This window comes from Lissotriton helveticus, chromosome 5_1 (genome assembly GCF_964261635.1).
Source record: "Lissotriton helveticus chromosome 5_1, aLisHel1.1, whole genome shotgun sequence".
Lineage (NCBI taxonomy): Eukaryota > Metazoa > Chordata > Amphibia > Caudata > Salamandridae > Lissotriton > Lissotriton helveticus.
In genome coordinates, this window is record NC_136065.1 from 497,825,727 (window position 1) to 497,847,486 (window position 21,760).

At 47.0% G+C, this 21,760-nt stretch overlaps 1 protein-coding gene across 2 annotated transcripts in view; it reads right to left on the reverse strand.

Moving 5' to 3' along the window:
- VPS13D (vacuolar protein sorting 13 homolog D) overlaps nt 1-21,760 on the reverse strand; it is a 2,979,414-nt gene that overhangs the window by 2,150,381 nt on the left and 807,273 nt on the right. For both annotated transcript variants that reach the window (XM_078642819.1, XM_078642818.1), the window contains exon 29: nt 13,428-13,543. In XM_078642819.1, coding sequence (XP_078498945.1) covers nt 13,428-13,543 — 116 coding nt within the window. The remainder of the gene's footprint in view (nt 1-13,427; nt 13,544-21,760) is intronic.

The window sequence follows — 21,760 nt, forward strand, 5'->3', positions numbered from 1 at the left end:
AGCGCGAACAGGATTTGCATATTCTGGGACTGTGTCGTCCAAGTAGGACGAAATAAAAATATCAGCTGCGGTCGGTTTGTGACGTAGCTTGGTCGGAACTAATGGTGGCGGGAAATTACTAGATGCCTCTGGGGTCGCTTTTGGCACACCTTCGGCAAGGAGAGGATACATACCCTTAATGAGGGCATGCCTCTGTCTGTCTGACTGTTCGGCTTTGACTTGTTCACCTATCTCGATTAATTCTCTTTCTTGGGCTCGTTCTTGGGATTCTCTACTTAACTCTGACTTTCTGACTTCCTTTTCCGTTCTTCTATGCGCTTCTTTACGCCATAACTCGATGGCATCTTTCTGTGACTGTCTGGCTTTCTTTTTCCATAATGCTTCTTCTACTCGCATGATACATTCGGCATCCCATGTACCCGATACGGGCCATCTATACTTTTCTTCTAACTGTTTGGTATACTCTACCCATAGATCTAGATATAATATGGCGCTTATGCCATGTTTCTGATACATAAAGTGACCTGGACTGTCCCTAGGCGGGACAGGAACCGCTTCCTCTAACAGACCCTTTCTAGTTTTTATCTGACGTAACTTGGAAAAGAGCGGCATGACTGAACTGTAATCTGGACACAATACAATACACAATGAAAACACGAATTCACGTCGCACTCATACCACAACATTAAAATACATGAAAAACATTATAAATAACAGTTCGAACAGAATATTACCTGGAATACTGAAAACAGAAACAGAACAGAATTTCTCGAGAACGGAACAGACTAGAATTACTGGATGCACTGCTGTAACAGTACGACATTTACCGGTCTCATAAAGAGACACGTCAGAACCCGCATCCACCGAAGTGGACACTTCGTTTGTGGGACTGTGTACCACCAACCCACAGACCAGAGTCAATTAAAGTGACCCTGTCTAGATACTACCCCAGCAACGGTACTCACCGGGCAGCAAGAACGGAAGGCCTCGGACTGGACTGGACTGCTACGACGACGGACGACGAACTTCGGACTTCAGTTACGGGTGGGCCTCCGGATACCTCGGACCTTGGACTCTCGGCTTGGGCTCTGGTCGGGACTCGCCGCGTTCCTCCACCGTCTCGTTTGGATGCTGGACCGCCTCCTCCGTCTCCTCCGTGGGCCTGAGGGATACTTGAAGCAGAAATATCTGCACGTGGCCGGTATGGTTCCGTCACGGCTGCAGAGGGTCAGGGGGTCGGCGTGGCTTCACCGACGCGTGGGGAAAGGGCAAGTCCCTATTCGGGCGCCATTATGTGGTATATAAATAAATAATACCGGATCTATTTTTGAATGAATGAATGAATAACAGATAGCTCAATAAAATAAGAGTCAAGATTCGAGGTAGTAGGAGTTTCTGCAGGTTTATTACAGCATAAGGACAGGATCAGGACAACCTGCATAGAATGACCCAGCAGCTGCTGGGACTTGATCTGGGATGAGCGCGCTAACTTTTAATAACAATACATTGACTTATATACATAGCGCAAACACATAGCATTACATTGCAGTAGGCGTAACAGTGGGTGGAGCAGAAGGCGTGACGCGTAGCAGTCGCGAGAGATAACAGTAAAAGTAGGTGTAACTGGGCGTATACATAGACATGTGGTGCAAACGTAACAGAATATGTCATGAATGGGGCAGAAACATTGGAGGGGGCTACCTAAGGAGCCGGGACCTCTAACCTGATGGTGCGCGCAAACTGGCAATGACGTATTACTAGGAGAAGCTGGGGGCTATGAACTCTGTGCTAGGAGCAGAGACTAGAGTCTGGAGGGTCGGAGCGACATGTACCTAAACCCTATCTGGTATCTGATGTTTAGGGAACATGTTGATATAAACTAGAAGTCATGAGGGGAAAAGCTAACTTGACTCTAAGACTGGACCATGCATTATTCTACATGTAGTGCGTGATGACGAATATTAAATGACCATTAATACAGTATTTCTCTAACGTGGAGCCGAATAGGCTAGACAATGACGGAAACTATTGATGCAGTTCAGTAGCTTAGGAATGCAGAGAAGGAGGACTGAACTGATAGCTGGAATCATAACATACTTTTGGCAGACTCAGAGGCAGAGCCGGGCTGCACCGGGCACTGCGAGGCAGGAAGTAAGTGAAGGGTCGAGGATACAGGTGGGGGCTGTATCGCTCCTCAGCGAGGCTTTCAGGAGACAGGAGCTGAATCTGATGTCCGGGCCCTTTTGAGGCCTGGAAACGGGGACTTTACAATGGAATAACGTGCACACTGAGAAACGTGGCAACGTAGCTTTACATAGGCCTGATATTCGTAGTATTCACGAGGACTGGAAACTAGCATACTAAAGGTGGACACAACTGGAATTGCGTCATTAATCGGACATGGGGAATAACATATGCATATTGGTCATGCACACATAACATATGACGGATGAGGCGTAGGGACACAGAACATGGCAAAATTTACTTTTCCACAACTACACAAACATTTAATAGTGCTGGTCACTGACTTCTGAGCAGATCTTTGGTTACTGGCACTCAATCTTTAACAAGCTAAGCACTGCAACAGAGGACTGCAAAACCTGTGTCAATCCGATTCCTTAATATCAGGAGGTATAATGATGGATTAAGGTCAGTAAACGGTGCTGGAGAACATGCTTACATATTGTATGCAACAATTGTAGGAAGGTGGTTACAGTATTTGTAGTTTAGAATGAGTTTGGTCCTGAGGAACAATCTTGGGGACTTACATCCAAACCTCAAGCCCCACATTTGCTGCAGCAATTTTAAGGAGGACATTTTAACAAACCAGGAGCCCCAATGCAGATACTGTGGCCTACTGGATGGGCTACGAGGAAGAGGGGCTGGAGCACAAGTTACTTACCTTCGGTAACGATGTATCTGTAAGAAACAGCAGTTAGTGTTAGATTCCTTACCTTAGAATATCCCCAGGCGTCAGACTGGATCAGGAAAGTTTTCGGCACTAGTACCCTTGCGCATTAGTAGGCGTCGCTTGCGGATCCGTGTACGTCGTCGGCGTCGCCGGGATGACGTCGTCAGAGTACTTAGACGCCGCCCTCACACGCTGACGTCAGTTCTGTACATAGCTTTCCGCGCCAGGAACGCAGAGCCATGCAAGAAACCGACACTGGTGCCATGAAACTAGGGCCCTCAAAGGGAGATACCTTAACCCTAGATATCGGTTCGCAGAACGGGGAGGATGGATGGGGTGGTAAGGAATCTAAAACTAACTACTGTTTCTTACAGATATACTGTTTCCGAAGGTAAGTAACTTGTGCATCTGAAAGAAACAGGTTAGTATTAGATTCCTTACCTTAGAATAGATACCCCAGCAATACCAACTCCGGTGGTGGGTCTGCGAACCAAGGTCACACTAGAAAGTCCAGGAGAATGGAACGGACGAAAAAGCCATCTCTTCGGACTTGGCTATCCAGGCAGTAGTGCTTAGCAAACATGTGCAGCGAGGCCCATGTAGATGCCTGACAGATGTCCTGTAAGGGGACTCCCCGACCCAGGGCAGTAGCAGCCGCCGTGGCCCTAGGGGAATGGGCCCGTAGCCCAACAGGAGGCTCGTTCTTCGCCAAGGAATAACAGACCTTGATGCACAAAACGACCCACCGAGAGATGGTCCGCTTGTGCACCGCCCGTCCCTTCTTAGCGCTCACTTAACCAACAAAGAAATGGTCATCCACCCGGAACTGGAGTGTGCGGTCTAGATAAAATGAGAGCGCACGTTTTGGGTCCTGACGGTGGAGCCTCTCTTCCTCTTTCGAGAGATGCGGAGGCGGGAAGAAGGTGGGTAAGGTGATGGACTGCCCGATGTGTTAAGGCTGTGACTACTTTGGGCAGGAAAGAGGGACGCGTTCTCAAAACAACTTTGTCCGGATAGACAGAGAGGAAAGGAGGTTGAGAAGATAGAGCCTGGAGCTCACTCACTCTCCTGGCAGAGGTGATGGCCGCCAGAAATGCGGTTTTAAGAGTCAGAAGACGAAGAGGACAGTTGTGCAGGGGCTCAAAGGGAGAGCACATCAGATAAGTAGTGCATGGTTCAAGTCCCACTGAGGCATCACGAAGGGAACAGGAGGGAATGTGTGGGTGATGCCTTTCAAGAATCTATTTACAAGAGGGGACTTGAAAAGAGAAGGATGTTCAGGAAGCCTCAAGAAGGCGGAAATGGCCGAGAGATAGCCCTTGATAGTGCCCAGAGCAGAGCCCTGCTGGGCAAGAGAAAGAAGGAAGAGGAGAACCTCTGAAAGGGGGGCAGAAAGTGGATCTACAGCCTTTGCTGTGCACCATGCTACAAATGTATTCCACCTGCAGGTGTATACCGATTTTGTGGAGGGACGCCTAGCTGGCAGAATCACATCACAGACTTCAGGAGGCAAGTCAAATGGCCTCAACTGTCGCCGCTCAATCTCCACGCATGTAGGTGGAGACTGGACAAGTTCGGGTGGAGGACCGTCCCCTGCTGCTGCGACGGAAGGTCTTCCTGAAGAGGCAGACGAATCTGGGAATCGACTGACATGCTGAGTAGCTCGGGATACCAGTATCTTCGTGCCCAGTCCGGAGCCACAAGGATGACTTGGGCCCGCTCGCGCCTGATCGTCTTCAGCACTCTGGGCAGAACTGGTATAGGCGGAAAGGCGTACAACAGACCGCAGATCCACTCGTGCCGAAAAGCGTCTCCGAGCTAGTGCCGCCTTGGAAATTCCAACGTGCAGAACTGATGACATTGTGCGTTCTTTTCGGTGGTGAATAGATCTAACCAAGGCTCTCCCCACTGCTGAAAGAGACCTTGCGCCACGCCCGAGTTCAGACGCCACTCGTGATCCATCATGCATCGGCGGCTGAGTTCATCCGCCCTGGCGTTCAGAGAACCTGCCAGGTGTTGAACCACCAGATTGACACCCTGGTGTTCCAACCATGTCCAGAGGCGCAGAGCCTCCTGACAAAGGGTCCACGACCCCACCCTGCCTTGTTTGTTGCAGTACCACATGCCGGTGATGTTGTCCGTGAACAACTGCACTACACTTTCCCGGACAGAGCGAAGGAATGCCTTCAGTGCAAGTCGGATCGCCTGCAGCTCCAGAAGGTTGATATGGAGCCAGGACTCCGCCGGAGACCAGAGGCCTCTGATCTCCGCCTCTCCCATGTGGCCCCCCCATCCCAGGAGCGACACATCCGTTACTACTACGTGCTCCGGTTGGGGTAGGGAGAGGGATCTGCCGCTGACCCAATTGCGGTTCGTGAGCCACCACTGCAACCCACTCCCAGTGCCCTCCAAGATCAGGATGTGGTCGGACAGGTTGCCCTGATGCTGTGCCCACTAAAACTTCAGGTCCCACTGCAGAGCCCGCATCCGCCACCTGGTGTGATGCACCAGTAGGATGCCGGAGGCCATCAGCCCCAGGAGCCACAGTGTCAACCTGACCGAAACTCGGGATAAAGGCTGAAAGATCGGAATCAGAGCCTGAATATCACAAACCCGCTGTTCGGGAGGATAAACCAGAAACTGCGCCGAGTCCAGAAGTGCTCCGATGAAAAGGAGTTTCTGAGAGGGGCACAGGTGTGACATCGGCACGTTGATGGAGAACCCCAGCAGGTGCAGGAGGTCGGCCGTAGTCCAGAGGTGGGAGACAACTGTTTGGGGCGAGCCCGCCTTCAACAACCAGTCGTCGAGATAGGGGAAGACTGAAACCCCTGATCTGCGCAGATGAGCTGTGACCACCGCCATCACTTTCGTGAACACCAGAGGGGCACTGGTGAGGACGAAGAGGAGCACGGAAAACAAAGTGCTCGTGGCCTACCGTGAACCGCAGGTAGCGCCGGTGGGCCGGCAGGAAGGGGATGTGGAAATATGCGTCCTGCAAGTCCAAAGCCACCATCCAGTCTCCAGGGTCTAGGGCAGCTAGGACCTGAGCCAAAGTCAGCATCTTGAACTTCTCCTTCCGGAGGAAGCCGTTGACGCTCCGGAAGTCCAAGATAGGGCGTAGGCCACCTTTGCCCTTCTTGGGTACCAGAAAGTAGTGGGAATAGCAACCACGTCCTACTTCGGGCCCAGGAACGCGCTCGACGGCCCCCTTGGTCAGGAGGGCCATAACTTCCTCCTGCAGAAGATGCAAGTGATCCCCCGACATACGGTGGTACTGCGATGGCATGGCTTGAGGGCTCGCCTCGAAGGGGAGGGAGTAGCTCCTTCGGACGATTTGCAGCACCCACCTGTCCGACGTAATGGTACGCCAGTGGAGGAGGTGATGGCGGACCCTGCCCCCCACTGGCATCGAATAGGCCTGAAAGGTCGGACTAGGAAGGCTTTGAGGCAAATGCTGCGGAAGTGGATGTGGACTGACCTTGCATTTGTCCCCCGTCCCCACCACGGCAGTTACCACGCCCGCGGCCGCGTTGAGCCTGGTTCTGCGGCCTGTGGCTGGCAGGACGTGTGGGTGCGCCCCTTCCTTGGCCACGAAAGGGGCGAAAAGCAGAAGTCTGCTGGCGCTGGCCCGACAGGCACAAGGATTTGGCCGTAGCCCTGGAGTCCTTGAAAAGCTCAAGCTCACTATCTGCTTTGTCGCCAAAGAGGTGACGGCCATCGAAGGTCATGTCCATGAGCGTGGCCTGGACATCCCCCGAGAAATTGGCGGATCTCAGCCAGGTATGGCGTCGAACCGCCACCGTCGTGGAAATCGCCCTTCCCAGCGAGTCCATGGTATCCAGTACATAACTGATAGAGTAACGTGCCGCATCCCGCCCCTCTGCAAGGGCTTGGGCGAGCCGTGCCCGGGCCTCCTCCGGACACTGGGGCAGCATGTCCCAACCGTGTCCCACAAAGAGTGGGTATAACGGCCCAAAAGTCAAGCGGTGTTGATAGACCGCACCCCCAAACTTAATGAGGAGAACAGTTTCTTTCCAAACTGATCAAACCATTTGGATTCCCGATCCGGGGGGGCGGTCAGGAATGCGGTCTGGGACGTAGAGGCCTGGATCACCAGGCTCTCGGAGGTGGGGTGTACGGACAGAAAGCTAGGGTCGCCCGTAGCCGAGCGGTGGCGTTGGGCCATGTTCCGATCCACAGGGGGCAATGTGGAGGGCTTGGACCAGGTGCCCAGCAGAACGTCTGTGAGGGCCTCATTGAACGGCAGTAGAGGCTCCGAGGAGCTTACTGGCGGCTAAAGCACCTCAGTGAGGAGATTAGTTCTCACGGCCGCAGCAGGGAGCTCAAAAGCCAAGGCCTTGGCAGCCCTGAGCAACACCACACCATAAGTAGCACCCTCCTCCATAGCCACGGAGGGAGGAGAGATGAATCCAGTGTCAAGCGAAGTATCCAAATCACTGTCCTCCCCTAGCTCATCTGCCCAGTCCTGACTCAAATGGCATTGCTGTGCCAGAGGGTCCTCAGACCCCTCCCAGTCCTCCCCCTCATCCGTGTCCTGGTAAACAGGCTGAAATGACGGAGCCGGGTCGTAGGTGAAGGCCTCACCCATCGACGCCGGAGATGGAGACGGTGCCGAGCGGCACCGTTCCGATGTCGGACCCGGACTGAAACTGGGGCCGACATTGTCCGAGGACGGCGCCGGGAGCGATACCATCGAGGTCAGCGCCAGCGGAGGAGTCTTGAGGTCAACTGGCGTCGACCGGGATCCAGGCGTGGATCCCACGGAGACCTGCGGCGTCGGGGCCGAAGTCGACGACAGCGCCGGGGCCGAAGCACATGTCGGGGCCGAAGCCACCGGCCCGCCAGGGCCCCTAGTTGGGTCTGCGGGGCCCGAAGGCGCGCCGACAGGCCTCGACGGAGGGAAGTGAGTCCTCATGGCAACGAGGAAATCACGAATCTCCTCCGGCGTCGCTCGCAGGCCGGGACCGGAGAGTATGGGCCTGGGAGCAGCGCCTGCGGCTCAGGTGGAGCCGCGCGGGCAGTGTTGATCGAACCCCCAGCCGCGTCGCGCTAGCGCCGAGTGGAGTCAGAAGAGCGATGTCGCCTCTTCGACTTCTTTTTCGAATGCCTCAATTTACTGGAGGACTTAGAGCCCGACAAGTGGTGGTGATGACTCAACAAGCGACGACGACGACGACTACGGCTCCGCGATCGGTCCCTCGACTTCCTCCTCGACCAGGACCTTGAGCGGCGTGGGGCCAACTGTCGGATCTCGAGTAGCTTACGGGACCGCTTCCGCCTAGCTTTCGCGGTCAAGGCCAGGCAGTCGGGGCACGGCTTGTCGTCGTGGTCGGCCCAAGGCAGTAGAGACACTGATGGTGGGGGTCGGTCACCGACATCAGGCGGTGACAGGCGTCGCACGGCTTGAACCTGGCATCCCTACGGCACCAAGAGTCGAAGTCGACTCGAAAAAAGAGATCCAAAACAGATAAAAAAGTTAGTCAAAAAATGACTACGATTACTGCTCTTCCCGGATCTGCGGTAGCTGGCGCGGAAAAAAAAAGAAGAACTGACGACAGCGCGTGAGGGTGGTGTCTAAGTACTCAGACGACGTCATCTCGGTGATCACGACGCCGACGACGGACACGGAGCCGCAAACTACGCCTACCGACACGCAAGGGTACTGCTGACGAAAACTTTATGGATCCAGTCTGACGCCTGGGGATATTCTAAGGTAAAGAATCTAACACTAACCTGTTTCTTTCAGATTATACTGTCAACAGCTTAAGAGTAGCTGGAACATGGGGATGTGATACTCCAAATCCGCTCATACTAAATTCCTTCTAGCGAAAAAAAATCTTGCGGTCCTCACACAGTGGTGACCCTGCCTTGCCATGAGGCCATGCGAATGAGTAGCATTTTGAAAATTGCAGTGTTGATCAAAGCCAACTTTCAACTATTTTCTTGAACATTTATCTGACCTCCTTAAACCCAGTGTTGTTACATTATATTAAGAATCACCTTATGACAAAAAGGAATGATTCTTAAATTGGACTATATTTCATAACTATGCCATGTACAAGGTATGTATATGTAAACGATTAAGAATAGGGATACAAAAGATGTTAATAGTGTAGGTTATTTTGCACTTCTACAGAAGTCGAATAAAATCCAGAACTCATCTTTCACAGAAGAGAACATAGTGATGAATCTTGAGGTAGTTATTCAAAACACACAGAGAAGTGATAGTGTGTACACACATGCACACACACACGCACACACATGCACACACACACACACGCACGCACACGCACACACACACACTCACTCACTCACTCACTCAATCTGCTGGATTTTCAAAAAGCATCATGAGTAAAGATTAAATTTGGAATGTGGAATTAATGCAGTCCTGAGATCTCTTGACATATGCAGTTATCAGGTGGTACTGTCAGTGATGTTCAGTACATCTGGATGCAGTGATTTTAACCGGTACAACCAGAAAGGTTTCTCTGGAGTCCAGCAGTTCTTCCTTCAAGATGTTCCACAGGGAAAATCTTCAAATCTGATAATAAATGATCCACAAGGTTAAAACAATTGGCTAAGGGCTGGTCAAGCTGCTTATTTATTATTGCTGATTTGTGGTTCATGAATCGTGTATGGAGGCCGTTCACTGTTTGGCCTACATATTGTTTTTTTACAGCTTTAGCTACCCCCGAGTAGCAGCTCACTAGATGATGAAGACAGAGGCAAAGTGCAAGGTTCAATTAGAGAAATTGCAAAACTCACACATCCATCTTACACTATGCCGGACTGTGTATTGTGTTCCGGTGCCTATTCCCTCTTCAGGACACTCCAGGCCAGGGCCCACGCCTCAGTACCGCAGCAGCGCATACCCCACAGTTCGAGTTCAGGAACCCTAACATGGATTTCAGGGCCAGGTCAAAGCCCCATCAGACTAATTCTCAGGTGGCAGAAGCAGAGAGTCATTGGTCAATCCAGGCCCCCAAAGGTCGCTGGAGGTACTGTTTTATTAACTCTGGCACCTCGCTTCCTAGAATATCACCTCTCCCCAGAGCGGCAGCTCCAGCTAATCACAGTCCTCCTATAAAGCGTATTGTACCAAGAAATTCAGGAGGGCCGCATCACCCAGAAGGGGCGCAGGGTTGCACAAGTCAGAGGTGTGGTGGGCCTCCAACAGGTCAGGAGAAAGCAACAGGCAATCCAAATAGGAATTTGGAGGTCGTGTTAACTGGTCTTCTCACACAGATGGACCAGCCGTCCAGGCGGTGGGCCCTGCAATCTACGGCACCCGCAGAGCGAGGTTAATTCGCAAAATGCCACCGCCAGGCCACTCTCACAACACTTCTCACAGTGCAGGTGCTGCCAGGATACCGGTGTAACATTCAGCAGCAAGTCAAGGCCTGGAGCTCCCGAGGCCAGGATTAGCCTTTCATCCACAACGCCGGTGGAGGGCCTCACTCTGGCCCCTATGCAAATCTCCCCTGTGGTCTCTGCTCACAACAGCGCCTCCTTCCGAGTCCACCACTGCACTCTGGGGCACTGATGCACCGCAGGCTGCAGATCAGCCTGAGGCTGCCGAAGGCCCAGAAGGGTGCAGCGACACTCACCACCTGAAGGTCGCAGCCGGATCTCCTCGCCCCAGAGTCTCCTTGGGGTCGCAGGCAACAGCAGCAGCTCCAACCCCTGGGTGGCATCAGCTCTCCGGCCCCCCTCCGCACGCAAGGGCTCACCGCCGCAGTGTGAGCCTCAGGCCCAGGCACCCGGCCAGCAGCGCTGGGACTCCCAAGCCGTTGCGCTGTTGGGAGACCACAAAAAGTCCAGCAGGCTCTCGCTCCTCTGCTCCGCAGGGGCAAACACCTCCAATCCAACTATCTGCGGCAATGGCGGTCCGGGCAGATATCGGGGACAGAGAGACACAAAAACACATCTCACTCATCTGTCATGTTAGCCCCACCCCATTGAGCTGCTTTTTAAAATTTGTCAGAGACACTGCCCAACGCAGATTAGGTGGAAGGTCGTTCCATAATTTAGCTGTGAGAACAGTAAAGGAGCTGCCTCCACGGCGAGATTTCAAGAATTTTGGGACCCGCAGGAGGCAACTATTGTTGGATCAGAGTACCCTCTCTTGGGTTCATGGGGATAGTCTGTACGACAATTAACATGGAGCTTCACAGTGGTATGCTCTGAAACCAAGGATCAGAGCTTTACATTTAATGCACTGTTCAACTGGGAGCCAGTGTAGATGTCTCAGATGTGGAGAGATGTGATGGCGCATGGAACTCTCCTAATAAGTCTAGCTGCTGTGTTCTGGATTAACCGAAGTCTGCGTATCAGCTACATAGGGAGACCAAGGTAGAGGCTGTTCGAGTAGTCTAGGTGGAAGGTGACTAGAGCATAAACTACAGATCTTCTTGTCTCCTCAGGAACCAGATGAAGAACATGTTTAAAGATTTTCAACTTCACGAAGAGGGCCAACAAAATGTGATTATTTGAGGGGCAAACGAAAGAATGGAATTAAAAATGATGCCAAGATTTCTAGCCGAAGAGGTTGGATTAGGAAGAGTGTTTAGTTCTGTAGGCCAACAGAGGGAGGATGGTGGAGTACCACTTTGATTAAAAACCAACATTTTATTTTTGGGGGAATTTAGTTTCAGGCAGTTTGCTTCCATACAATTCGCAAATCCTCTGGGACAGTCTTTAAACTTGTAACAAGCTGCCCCTGTGTTGTCTTGGAAGGTAAAATGCAATTGGGTGTCGTCAGTGTACGACACTACCTTGACACCCAAGGATTCAATGAGATACTCCAAGGGGGAAAGGTATAGATTAAACAAAAGCAAGAACCTCCTTTACTGTTCCCCATGTTGTTGTTGCATCCACAGGCTACCCTTGGGTACCCTTGTGCCGTCTGTGGTATGGATGCTGCCGAACCTTGAATGAGGGAGGAGGTCTGCCAAAGCAGCTTTAGAGCCAGTCCCGTACTGATGTCTCCGAAAGGAGCCCCTGCTATATGGGGTCTGAAGGGCACCATGACTTTTGTGGCGTTGCTGTCTTTAAAAAGAAATTCTAACATCGGATCAACTTGCAGGCCAAATAGATGTTCTCCATCAAAGGGCAGGCTGAGCAGATGTTGCTGGCCCTCCGCTTGAAACCGGAGATATAGAACCAGGCATTTCATCTGATGAGGATGCTTGTGTTGACCCCCCAGGGATGCAGTGTCCACAGCATCAGGGGTACAGAGGATGGTGGCATTGGAGATAGTTTCCCACCTGCAAATATCATCTCCATCCTCTTCTGAACTTGTCTGGGAGATTCTTGGCTATCTCTTGCATCTCATCACACTGAGCCCTGTCATAGCAGGAAAAAAAGACAGATGGAGTTGGCTATACTCCAGTGGCTCCTACTGAAACGTTTTTAACCAGCAGCCTCCGGCTATTTGCTCTCCTTATTGGCCAGGGGAGCATTGCTTGTGGTCTGATTGGTAGCTCGCTTGTGTGCTGTATGAAAAAACAAGGGAGTCAGGTGGGACATGACCCCTGATATAGGCTTGGTCATTGGGAGAAGGCTGATATTTTTGTTCAGCTTGTGGTTTTACAGCCCTGGTCTTGACACGCTCTTTAAAAGTATTGGGGGCTGATTGTAGCATGACCTTTAAAATAGGGAGGGACTGTACAGTTCTGTCTGACTTGGACAAAGTCTCCACACGCAAATCCTCTTCCTCATGGAGGACGTGCATGTCCACTTTGTTTTCACCCACTGGATCTCCTCGTGGTAGCCAGTGGTATCCTCTGAGGGAGGTTCCCTTACAGACAAATGATCCAGATCTGAATCCCACAGGGGAATTGATGTTATAGTTGTTCCACAGGTCATCTGCGGGACCCATGTCAAATGGTGCCTTATATGAAAAGAGAAAAGATCAGCCTCGAGCCAATGGAGGTGGTGACGCAGGATGTGGGGGAGGATGTGGAATTTAGGGGAGAGGGCTAGTGCTCCTTACCTTGTGTTTTTCAAGGTTGGGAGCTGGAGAGGACCCCAAAGCAAACCGTTCCTCAAAAGTTAGTTTTCTCTTCTAATGCAGAGTCCCTGTCAAGTCTACATCTCCACTGCTGCTCCTCAACCTCCTCTGCAGCCTCCACCTACTCCACTTTCTGCCACGTGCTGCAGGGTACCAAGAGCTTTTTTTTATTGTGCAGCTTTAGTAGTGGGAAGAGTTACAGAAGGCTCAGGGAACTCTTGTCTACCAAATACACACCTTTAATGCCCCAAATGCTGTGACCTGAACATCTGAAGAAAAGCTGCTAAAGGAGTAGCTCACATGTTGCTGCAATTTTCACAGGCTAGGATATTAAAACAGCGCAAATAAATTAAAAACTAAGCATTTTTATTTATCAATATTATTACAAGATTTTCTGTTACTTTGATATTTGAGTAAAACGTATTTAAATTGTAAGATTTTTTTTACTGTATACAGATAATCCTCAAATACAGTAGTTCTTACCTGGCTAACGATTTGGTTTTTTCACCATTTCCTTCTTTGTTTTTTAATTCTAAACTCACATTTACCATGTCCACAAGGAAAGACATGGACGTGTATACGTCTCCAGTCAGTACAGTCTGTAATTATATTAAAAAGAAGAAATACGCCTGTCAGACTAGATTGTAACTCATTTAGGTTCCACATAGATATATTATTCAAAATCTAAGCCCAATTGCCACCATCCTAACTTCGTAGAGACACACCAATGGCACTGAAAATGGAGCAAAGTAGACAAAGTTTGTTATATTTTTAAGATAGACTGTTTACATTCAGTTTTAGTAGTGTGCAGGAATGAAAGGTGCAAGCCTAGACTATAACTGAGACCTAAATATTCATAATGTTACTAAAGCACAGTTTTGGAACATTGTTATATGATTTGACATTAATAATCAAACTGAATATAAACATAAATATTTGTGTCTTAAGTGATAAAAGGCAATACACTACATGTAATACATAATAGCCGCACTGTATGCAATTTCACCATAATATTTTGAAGTCCCTCTTAAAAGAAATAAGTTACTTACCTGTAACTGTAGTTCTCCATTATTGAAATCTTTCATGGATTCACATGCTTGAATCATTGCCCGCCGTTGATATAGGAGCCCCCAATATTATTAAAAGTAATGTCGTATTAGACATAGAACATATTGCCCTAGGCCTTTAACATATCCTTATCCTTTTATAAAAAAGGACTAAAACTTAGAACCAGCCAATCAGTTGACACCACCCTGTAGAACCTTCCTGAGAGAAGTTCCAGTCCCTCAGGTTTTTCAAGCACAAGTGAGTACAAAATAGAAAAAACCTGTGATATCTAATTGAGCCTTCTCCGGAGGGGGGGGGGGTCACATGTGAATCTATGAAAGATTCCAATACTGGAATGCTACAGTTACAGGCAAGTAACTTACTCCAGTATTGGAACTTTCATAGATTCACATGCTTAAATCAGAGTAGCGAGCAGTAAATAACACATTTCGTGCCATATATAAACAGTGAGTGACACGAAACACTATTCCCTGCACATATAAAGAAAAATACAGGTGCAACATCACTGCCTAATAAAGGTATAAATACCTTCCCTCTAGTTTAAACTGACAGCTCGTCTTTACACGCAAATTTTAGATCGTTTGCCTTACGCGTTTCAAGACACCAAGTCTCTTCATCAGAGGCAGCTAGACAGGTGAGTAACGGGTTGCTCTTTTTTATTTAAACATTGAACATTTTTTAACGTGTAGTACTGTATATTGTGTCTATGTCTTATTTTGTCCATGCAAATTATGGTATTTAGGAAGCACAGTGTGTATGGCTAAAAAGAGAGTTCTAGAGCACATTCGTGCTATCAACAAACGAGATCCTAACTACCCTATTGGTAGACATTTTGAGCTTTTCCATTCATCTAACAGTATGATATTGGGCTTTTTTGTGGTCGAACATGTAGACATTGGTCCAAGAGGAGGGAATAGAACTTTACTCCTAAGGAAACGTGAGTCAAGATGGATCATGGAACTTGAGACCAAATTTCCAAAAGGTCACAACTTGGATGAGGAATTAAGTACACATTTGTACAATGAATAATGGTGAGTTTATGATAGTAATGGAAATGAGGCCTGAATATCTGTATCCTCCAGTATAATTTTGTTTGGGTTCCTGTAGTAGGCACTGTACCTTTGATGAACCTACTGCTAGTAACTAACCTGAATTAATTAATTCTGCTGGGTGTCCATGATAGAATTTGAATCTATTTTTAAACTGATCGTACGTATACATATCTAATTGATATTACATTGTTGTCTTTCTTTTAAACTACATTTTGGGTAATTGTTTATCCCTTTTCCTTACACAGGAGGATAGAAAAGACCATCTATGGTGTAGAGTATCTGCCACTTGGCTTATCTTAACCTTTTCTTCTCCATATCTTTGGGTCTCCAAGTTAAGATAAGACTTGTTCTTTACTATTTTCTTCTTGTATTGCACCTCACGTTTTTGTGTTCTTAAATTTAATTTTTCACTTTCTGGTCTAAAGGAAGTCTATAGTATGAATTGGGACATTCTGCTACAGCAAACATGTTATTGTATCACCACTATGGTGAATAATACTTGCGACAATACTATCAGCACGAACGATCATTATGTATTTATATGCGTATGAGGAATGTTAGCTGAGATATATGCTATAAGGCTACTACTCTGCCTCTATGGGATTATTGTTTTGCAATAATCAGGCACTATGCCACGAATAGAAATGATCAAATATTCCACAACGAGGAACCCAATCGGTATCATTATATTAGGACATGGGATTGTCCGTCCACCTTGGCTGAATAAAGTTTGTTGAGGTGGTAAAATTTACTCTAAAGAACGAGTAAATATAAGTACGGTTATGCAATTTTATGACGCATTATATGCGATGCGGTTACTTGGTTAAACCTTTGGGATATAGCATTATGACTGAAGGTATTAGTACACGCATATGCGCGAGTAACTATGACGAGATAAGATGATAAAATACATGTCGTTATATGCCGTAAATACAGAGGCTGGGTATGTAAATTGTGATAAATGCATTTATGTTTGATGTCAATGAATTTATTATTACAATGTATCTGAATGTATAAGTTTAGCCTATGAAAGCTACATTCCAAAATGGCTGCCGCTATAACCAATACTAAACAGACTGTAGTAGGACGTCATCTATTACAATGAACCTATGTAAAGACTTCCTGTCATGCCGGTATACTTTGTGTGATCAAGTCAGTTTCACTGACGAAACGCGTCACGGTGAATTAAAACTTTGGTACTACTCTGAGTGCGAGTGCTTCTTTGAGAAGAATTTGTGGAAATATATATATATATATATACACACACACACACACAATGAATTCTGTACATACAAATATAAATACGTACATATCAATTAACTTATAAATAGGGAAAATTGAAATGACTGAAAATTTAGGATATTAGAAGATGGTGAGAAGGAAAGAGAACAAGCATTTGCAATGCAATAGGTCTCGCATTAGTAAAAGTTTGAGCTTTTGGCGTTGCAAATAATAATGCAACACCAATAGCTGTCTGTAATTTTCAGTAATGCGAGACCTAAGTATGCCACTATGGGACAAAATGCACACACAGATGACAGAAAATGAGAGTACGTATTTGGTACACAAAATATATGTGATTACGATGTAAGCTATAGAGACAACACATAAAAAAAACAAGCTTGAGCTATTGGCATTGTAAACGACAATGCCTTTTATTTATGTTTTGGTCTTTAAAACCTAAATCAAAGACATTGTCATTTACAATGCCAATAGTTTAAACTATTGCAAATGGGAGAACTATTGCATTGAAAATGCTTGTTTAATTATGCAAATAGTGAAAAATATTGTTCACTGTTAGTGTTATATAAAATTGAGTATATTAGCTAGAATATGACCCTATCTGGAAGCTAAGGTAAGTAAAAAAAAAATACTGTTAAATGTATGTTTTATGCATGCATGCAGGCGAGAGTGTGTTTATGTGTGCGAGTGCGTGTGAATGTTAGTGTGTGTAAGCATGTGTGTGATTTAAAGTAGAGGTCAAATGGCGTGCAATGTCACTTCCCGTACCCCTAGCATTTTGCTAAAAAATTGACGTCCATGTCCCGAAACAGTTCTATTTAAATGATATGTCTTTCTTTATTTCCTTCTCTCTTTTCTGCTTAATTTGGTGTGTTAACTACAGATCTGTGTTATGCCCCATATGCAAGGTAGACCATAGTACGACGTCCAATGTACTGCACTGTACTTCAAAAGTCGGGGAAGACTGCTTACTGCCAGCAAGCAGTGTTCAGTAAGAGAATCATCTGAAGCAAATTTCTGCAAGAACAATAGGTAAAAGCTGTTCCTACATTATAACCCCAAGCATGATTTTTGTCCGCCTAACTAGCACTGAAAACAAAGAATGCTTTTTCAGGCTGCCAAATTCCTTTCTTGTTAGGTGCACAAAGAGGCTTGAGCTGTTCCCCTACAGGTATGCATTCTTTAAGGTCAAGTCTCCACCCCTCCAGGAACCATCATACAGGTTTCGTACGATCTGTAACTCATATGCCTCGAACTGCAATTTATGCTTGGTGGGCTGTGCTCTAACTGGCGCATTTACGTGACCATTTCCAACAGTGGCAAAATACTGCCCCCCTCCCAGAACAGTCTCCTCAAGTCCATAACACAACCTTTTTTATAAGGAACTGCCTTCATGGCTTGTGACCATCACTGCTTTATGACTGTCATCATTGTCACATCGCAAGGGACTGCCCAATGTCACGGTCCCACGTTTGACAACACTGGAAGGCTGAGTTAGTCATGTCAAAGCCCAAATCGCAATAGACAGCTCAAAGTCATTATCTCACTGTGCCATCTTGCAACAGCAACAATAAATGTGGACACTTAAGAAAACCAAGAACAGATTGTGGGTGGCAACTGAATTACCACTGTTTCAACTGCATCATTTTTATTTTATATCAGGCATAAAATCAAAAACGAGACCTACTGCATTGCAAATCAATGCATGAGAAGGAACCTCTTCTCTGGCATTTCCTGCTCACTCTGCCTCCACATCCATTCTGTCGGATCACGACTGAGTCTTCCTTGAAGCGAAATGCCTTCAGGGTCCTCAAGTGTCCTTTTGCACATATGTTGACATTAATACACTCTCTTCCACATTGTTGGTATCAGGTAAGCAAACTAAATCAAGAGCACATGGATGTCTGTACGTTTACCTCTGAAACATGAGCACTTGGCAAAAAGTGATGGCATGCAGGCAGAACAAACAGCTAAATAACAGAGGTCTTCAATCAGAAAACTAAAAAAAAGTATGTTGCACATCTGCCTTCAAAAGACGTCAATGGAATACAAATAATCGTTAGTTTGTAGCAAGATTTCCAGTCAGAAAATGCAAACAGCCCAGTGCTTCACATAGAGTTTTGGAAAAAGAACTATGAAATATGTAAGATGGGGTGTCGAAGCTATTGAATACTCCGAAGGTGCATTTCCAGCTCTGTTCCAGAGTGCTACAACGCCTGCAGGTACATTTTCTGCATTTTATTTACTTTGCTCTTTAAAAGAAAGGTAAGTTGAGTACATTTCAAGGAGATACATGCTTTGCTTTAAAGCTATTTTAATTCTGAATTGGCTACATTTTAAAAAGAAAAACGAAATTCTGCAAAAATTGCGGAAATAATACATTTCTGTATTTAACAGAATGCTGGTTTAAAAAAAAAAATTACATTCAAATGTTTATATCAAAAAGTGATCCATTAGACCGCACATGGATTGTACTTAATTCAACTGGTTAGGACTTCAATGGCGATCTCAAGATGGAAACGTAATATGTCTGCTGGCTCCCACTGTGGTGAGATATAAGCTGCGGAAGACTCTCGCATGAAGGGAAGAAAGCGGCAGATGAGCCCGCCCACGCAGATTAAGTGAAATTTGCTCCAGCTGTGAATGCGCATGGATTTGGAAGGAGGGAGCTTGGCTACTCTAAGTAATTGTCTAAAAAGGAGAAAATTACAGCAATTCGTTGGGTACATAATTAGTGACTCAATGCGCAAGTCAGAGGAGGGCCAAGACGACAACTAATGACAATTTCCTTATGGGTTGACACTTGGTGATGCAGGCGATGTGTGTAATGAAGGGCATACATACAAAAACAGTCCACAACATGAACTACATGCGCAAAAAGGAAAGTGGGGGTAAAATATTGAAGCACGTGGGAAAGGATAGCCAGAGAAGATGTTATGGGCTTTCACCATTTGTAGTTTGGAGAGTATTTTTGGAATCTAGTTCTGCTTTTGTGGCCAGTGTATTGTGCTCAAACTGTATGGCCGTGGGCCAGCTTGTGAGGTGTTTTGGTTTTATCAGCTTGGCAGGGAGATAACTGTGTGGTCCTGTTGAGCACTTTGCCGTTTATCTAACTTCACAAACATGAACGATTGTCAACTGTTCAGCTAGTGGAGTAGCCAGGAGGCATCCAATCGGCATCTTCATTACTTTGAAGCTATTGTGCATGCACTTAAGCAGGGTGAAACTGTTTAAAGTGCTCTCTGGGGTTTTAGAATGCGTGAGGTGTGTGCTTCACTGCTTAGGAAAATGATCTAAGCAACTGGAAAAGGCGTCTTGAATACAGTATCAAACTCTGGACTTGCCTCACACCATTCCCTAAACCAGGGTAGCTTTTAAAGCGGAAGAGTCGAGAATGAGCCCAAGTGGTAGCACGGCATTTGTGTTTTCCTTTCCCTGCAGTATCGTCTGCCACTGAATGTTAGATCCACATATCCAGGGTGACGAGAACACGAATACAAGTGCCTGAAAAACACCTCTGTCCTAATCTTTGCTAAGGCCATTCCTCTTCTGCAGTAACGAATGTTTCTGGAAAAAAACAGCAAATTAAATCTCTGATTTACTGCACGGGCGAGCAATGAAGCCGAGGCTCATATGCATAATCAAATTGGCTCACTGCTCCGTGGTAGACCTCTTCTCAGAGACATAGAATCCTACTCACCCTTGTGCTCTCCTTCCTGCAGCGCTCGTTGGAGGAAATCATGGCCTGTTTGAGATACAGCTTGGAAGGGAATGGCATCTCACAATAAAGAGAGCAAATATTGCTCTGTTTCACGTCATCAGAGATGAAAGGATACCCCAATGAGGGGCGAGGTACTGATCGTAAAGCCGGTCTTCATCATCTCAATGGTGGCAATGCAATATCTGGGTCCACGGCTCTTTAAACAAGTAAAGCATTCGCGAAACTGAAAGCGATCGCTTTTGGAAACATACAAAGCCGTGAGTGGTGCACGCGCACACCACAGCGAGCCAAATGGTTTCAATTATAGCGTCCGTGCCTGGGCACAATAATTGAAACCATATGGCAGGAAGGCGCGTAATAGACACCAATAGGCCATGGGTGGAGCAATGTGCCCCATCTTAAAAACGAACACGCAGGAAAAGGCCAATAGCTGGCCACAAAAGTAAAAACACACGCACGAGCGTGTACAATTCCAGGGTTCATTTCAGAACCCCGGACACAAGGACTGTTGCTGCGCGAGCAGTGCTACGCACTTCATCGCTAAGCGCGAATCCTAAAAAGGAGGCTCACCTTATTGAAAGAGATGTTGGAGAACCACTTGCCCTAATGCTGCATCTCTTCTAACCTCAGAGTCCAGGCAGTAGTGTTTGGTGAATGTATTCAGCGTACTCCAAGTTGCTGCTCTGCAGACTTCTGAAGGGGAAATACCAGCAAATAGCGCTGCAGACGTGGATATGGCTCTGGTGCATGGAGCACGGACCTTTGACGTTAAAGGTTGGCCAGCTTGTTGATGACAGAAAACAATGGCACTCGATATCCATCTTGAAATGCTCTGTTTAGTGAGAGAGAAACCATTTCTGGGTGCACTGTATGCTATAAAAAAGCTTATTTGATTTGCAAAAGGGTTTGGTTCTGTTCAGATAAAACTTTAGGCACCGGTTGACATCCAGAGAGTGTAAAGCACGCTCCGCTGAAGTTTGTGGAGTTGGAAAAAATTATTTAAAAAATGATTGGTTCATTAAGATGAAAGTCCTACAGGACCTTAGGAATTAACTTAAGGTTTGTCCGTAGAATAACTCGGTCATGTTTGAATTGCAGGAAATGTTCCCGGGTAGTAAACGCCTGGCGTTCACTAACCCTTCTCGCTGAAGTGAGAGCCAAGAGGCGAGCGACTATCCAGGATAGGAAATTTATAGCCGTACTGTGAATAGGTTTAAACTGGTGTTTCATTAATTGGGTCAGCACCGTATTCAGCTGCCATGTAGGAGGAGGGACCTGAACTGGAGGAAACATTCTGAACAGGCCTTTGAGAAACTGTTTGACCAGCCTGCCGGACCATAAAGATGGAACATTTACTGATCTCTAGAAATCGAAAATGGCAGCTAAATGCACTTTAATTGATGCGCGAGCCAAGCTGGAGCAAGCCAAATGTAGAAGATAAGGTGAAAGTTACTCTGGAGATGAATGGAGAGGATGGACTTTAGATGATGCACACCAAATGCAGAATCTCTTCCATTTGAGCGAATAAGTCTTGTTAGTGCTATCTGCTCGTGCCCTAGCAAGCACATGTCTACGTTCCTGTGGGATCCTTAAATGTTGAAATTCTTGGGACTCAGGAGCCAGACTGATAATTTCAGAGAACTGGGATTTGGATGACATACTTGTCCCGGGTCCATTGTCAATGTGGATGGAAATGGTTTGATATGGATCAGTGGCTGTACTGAGAGTAGGTG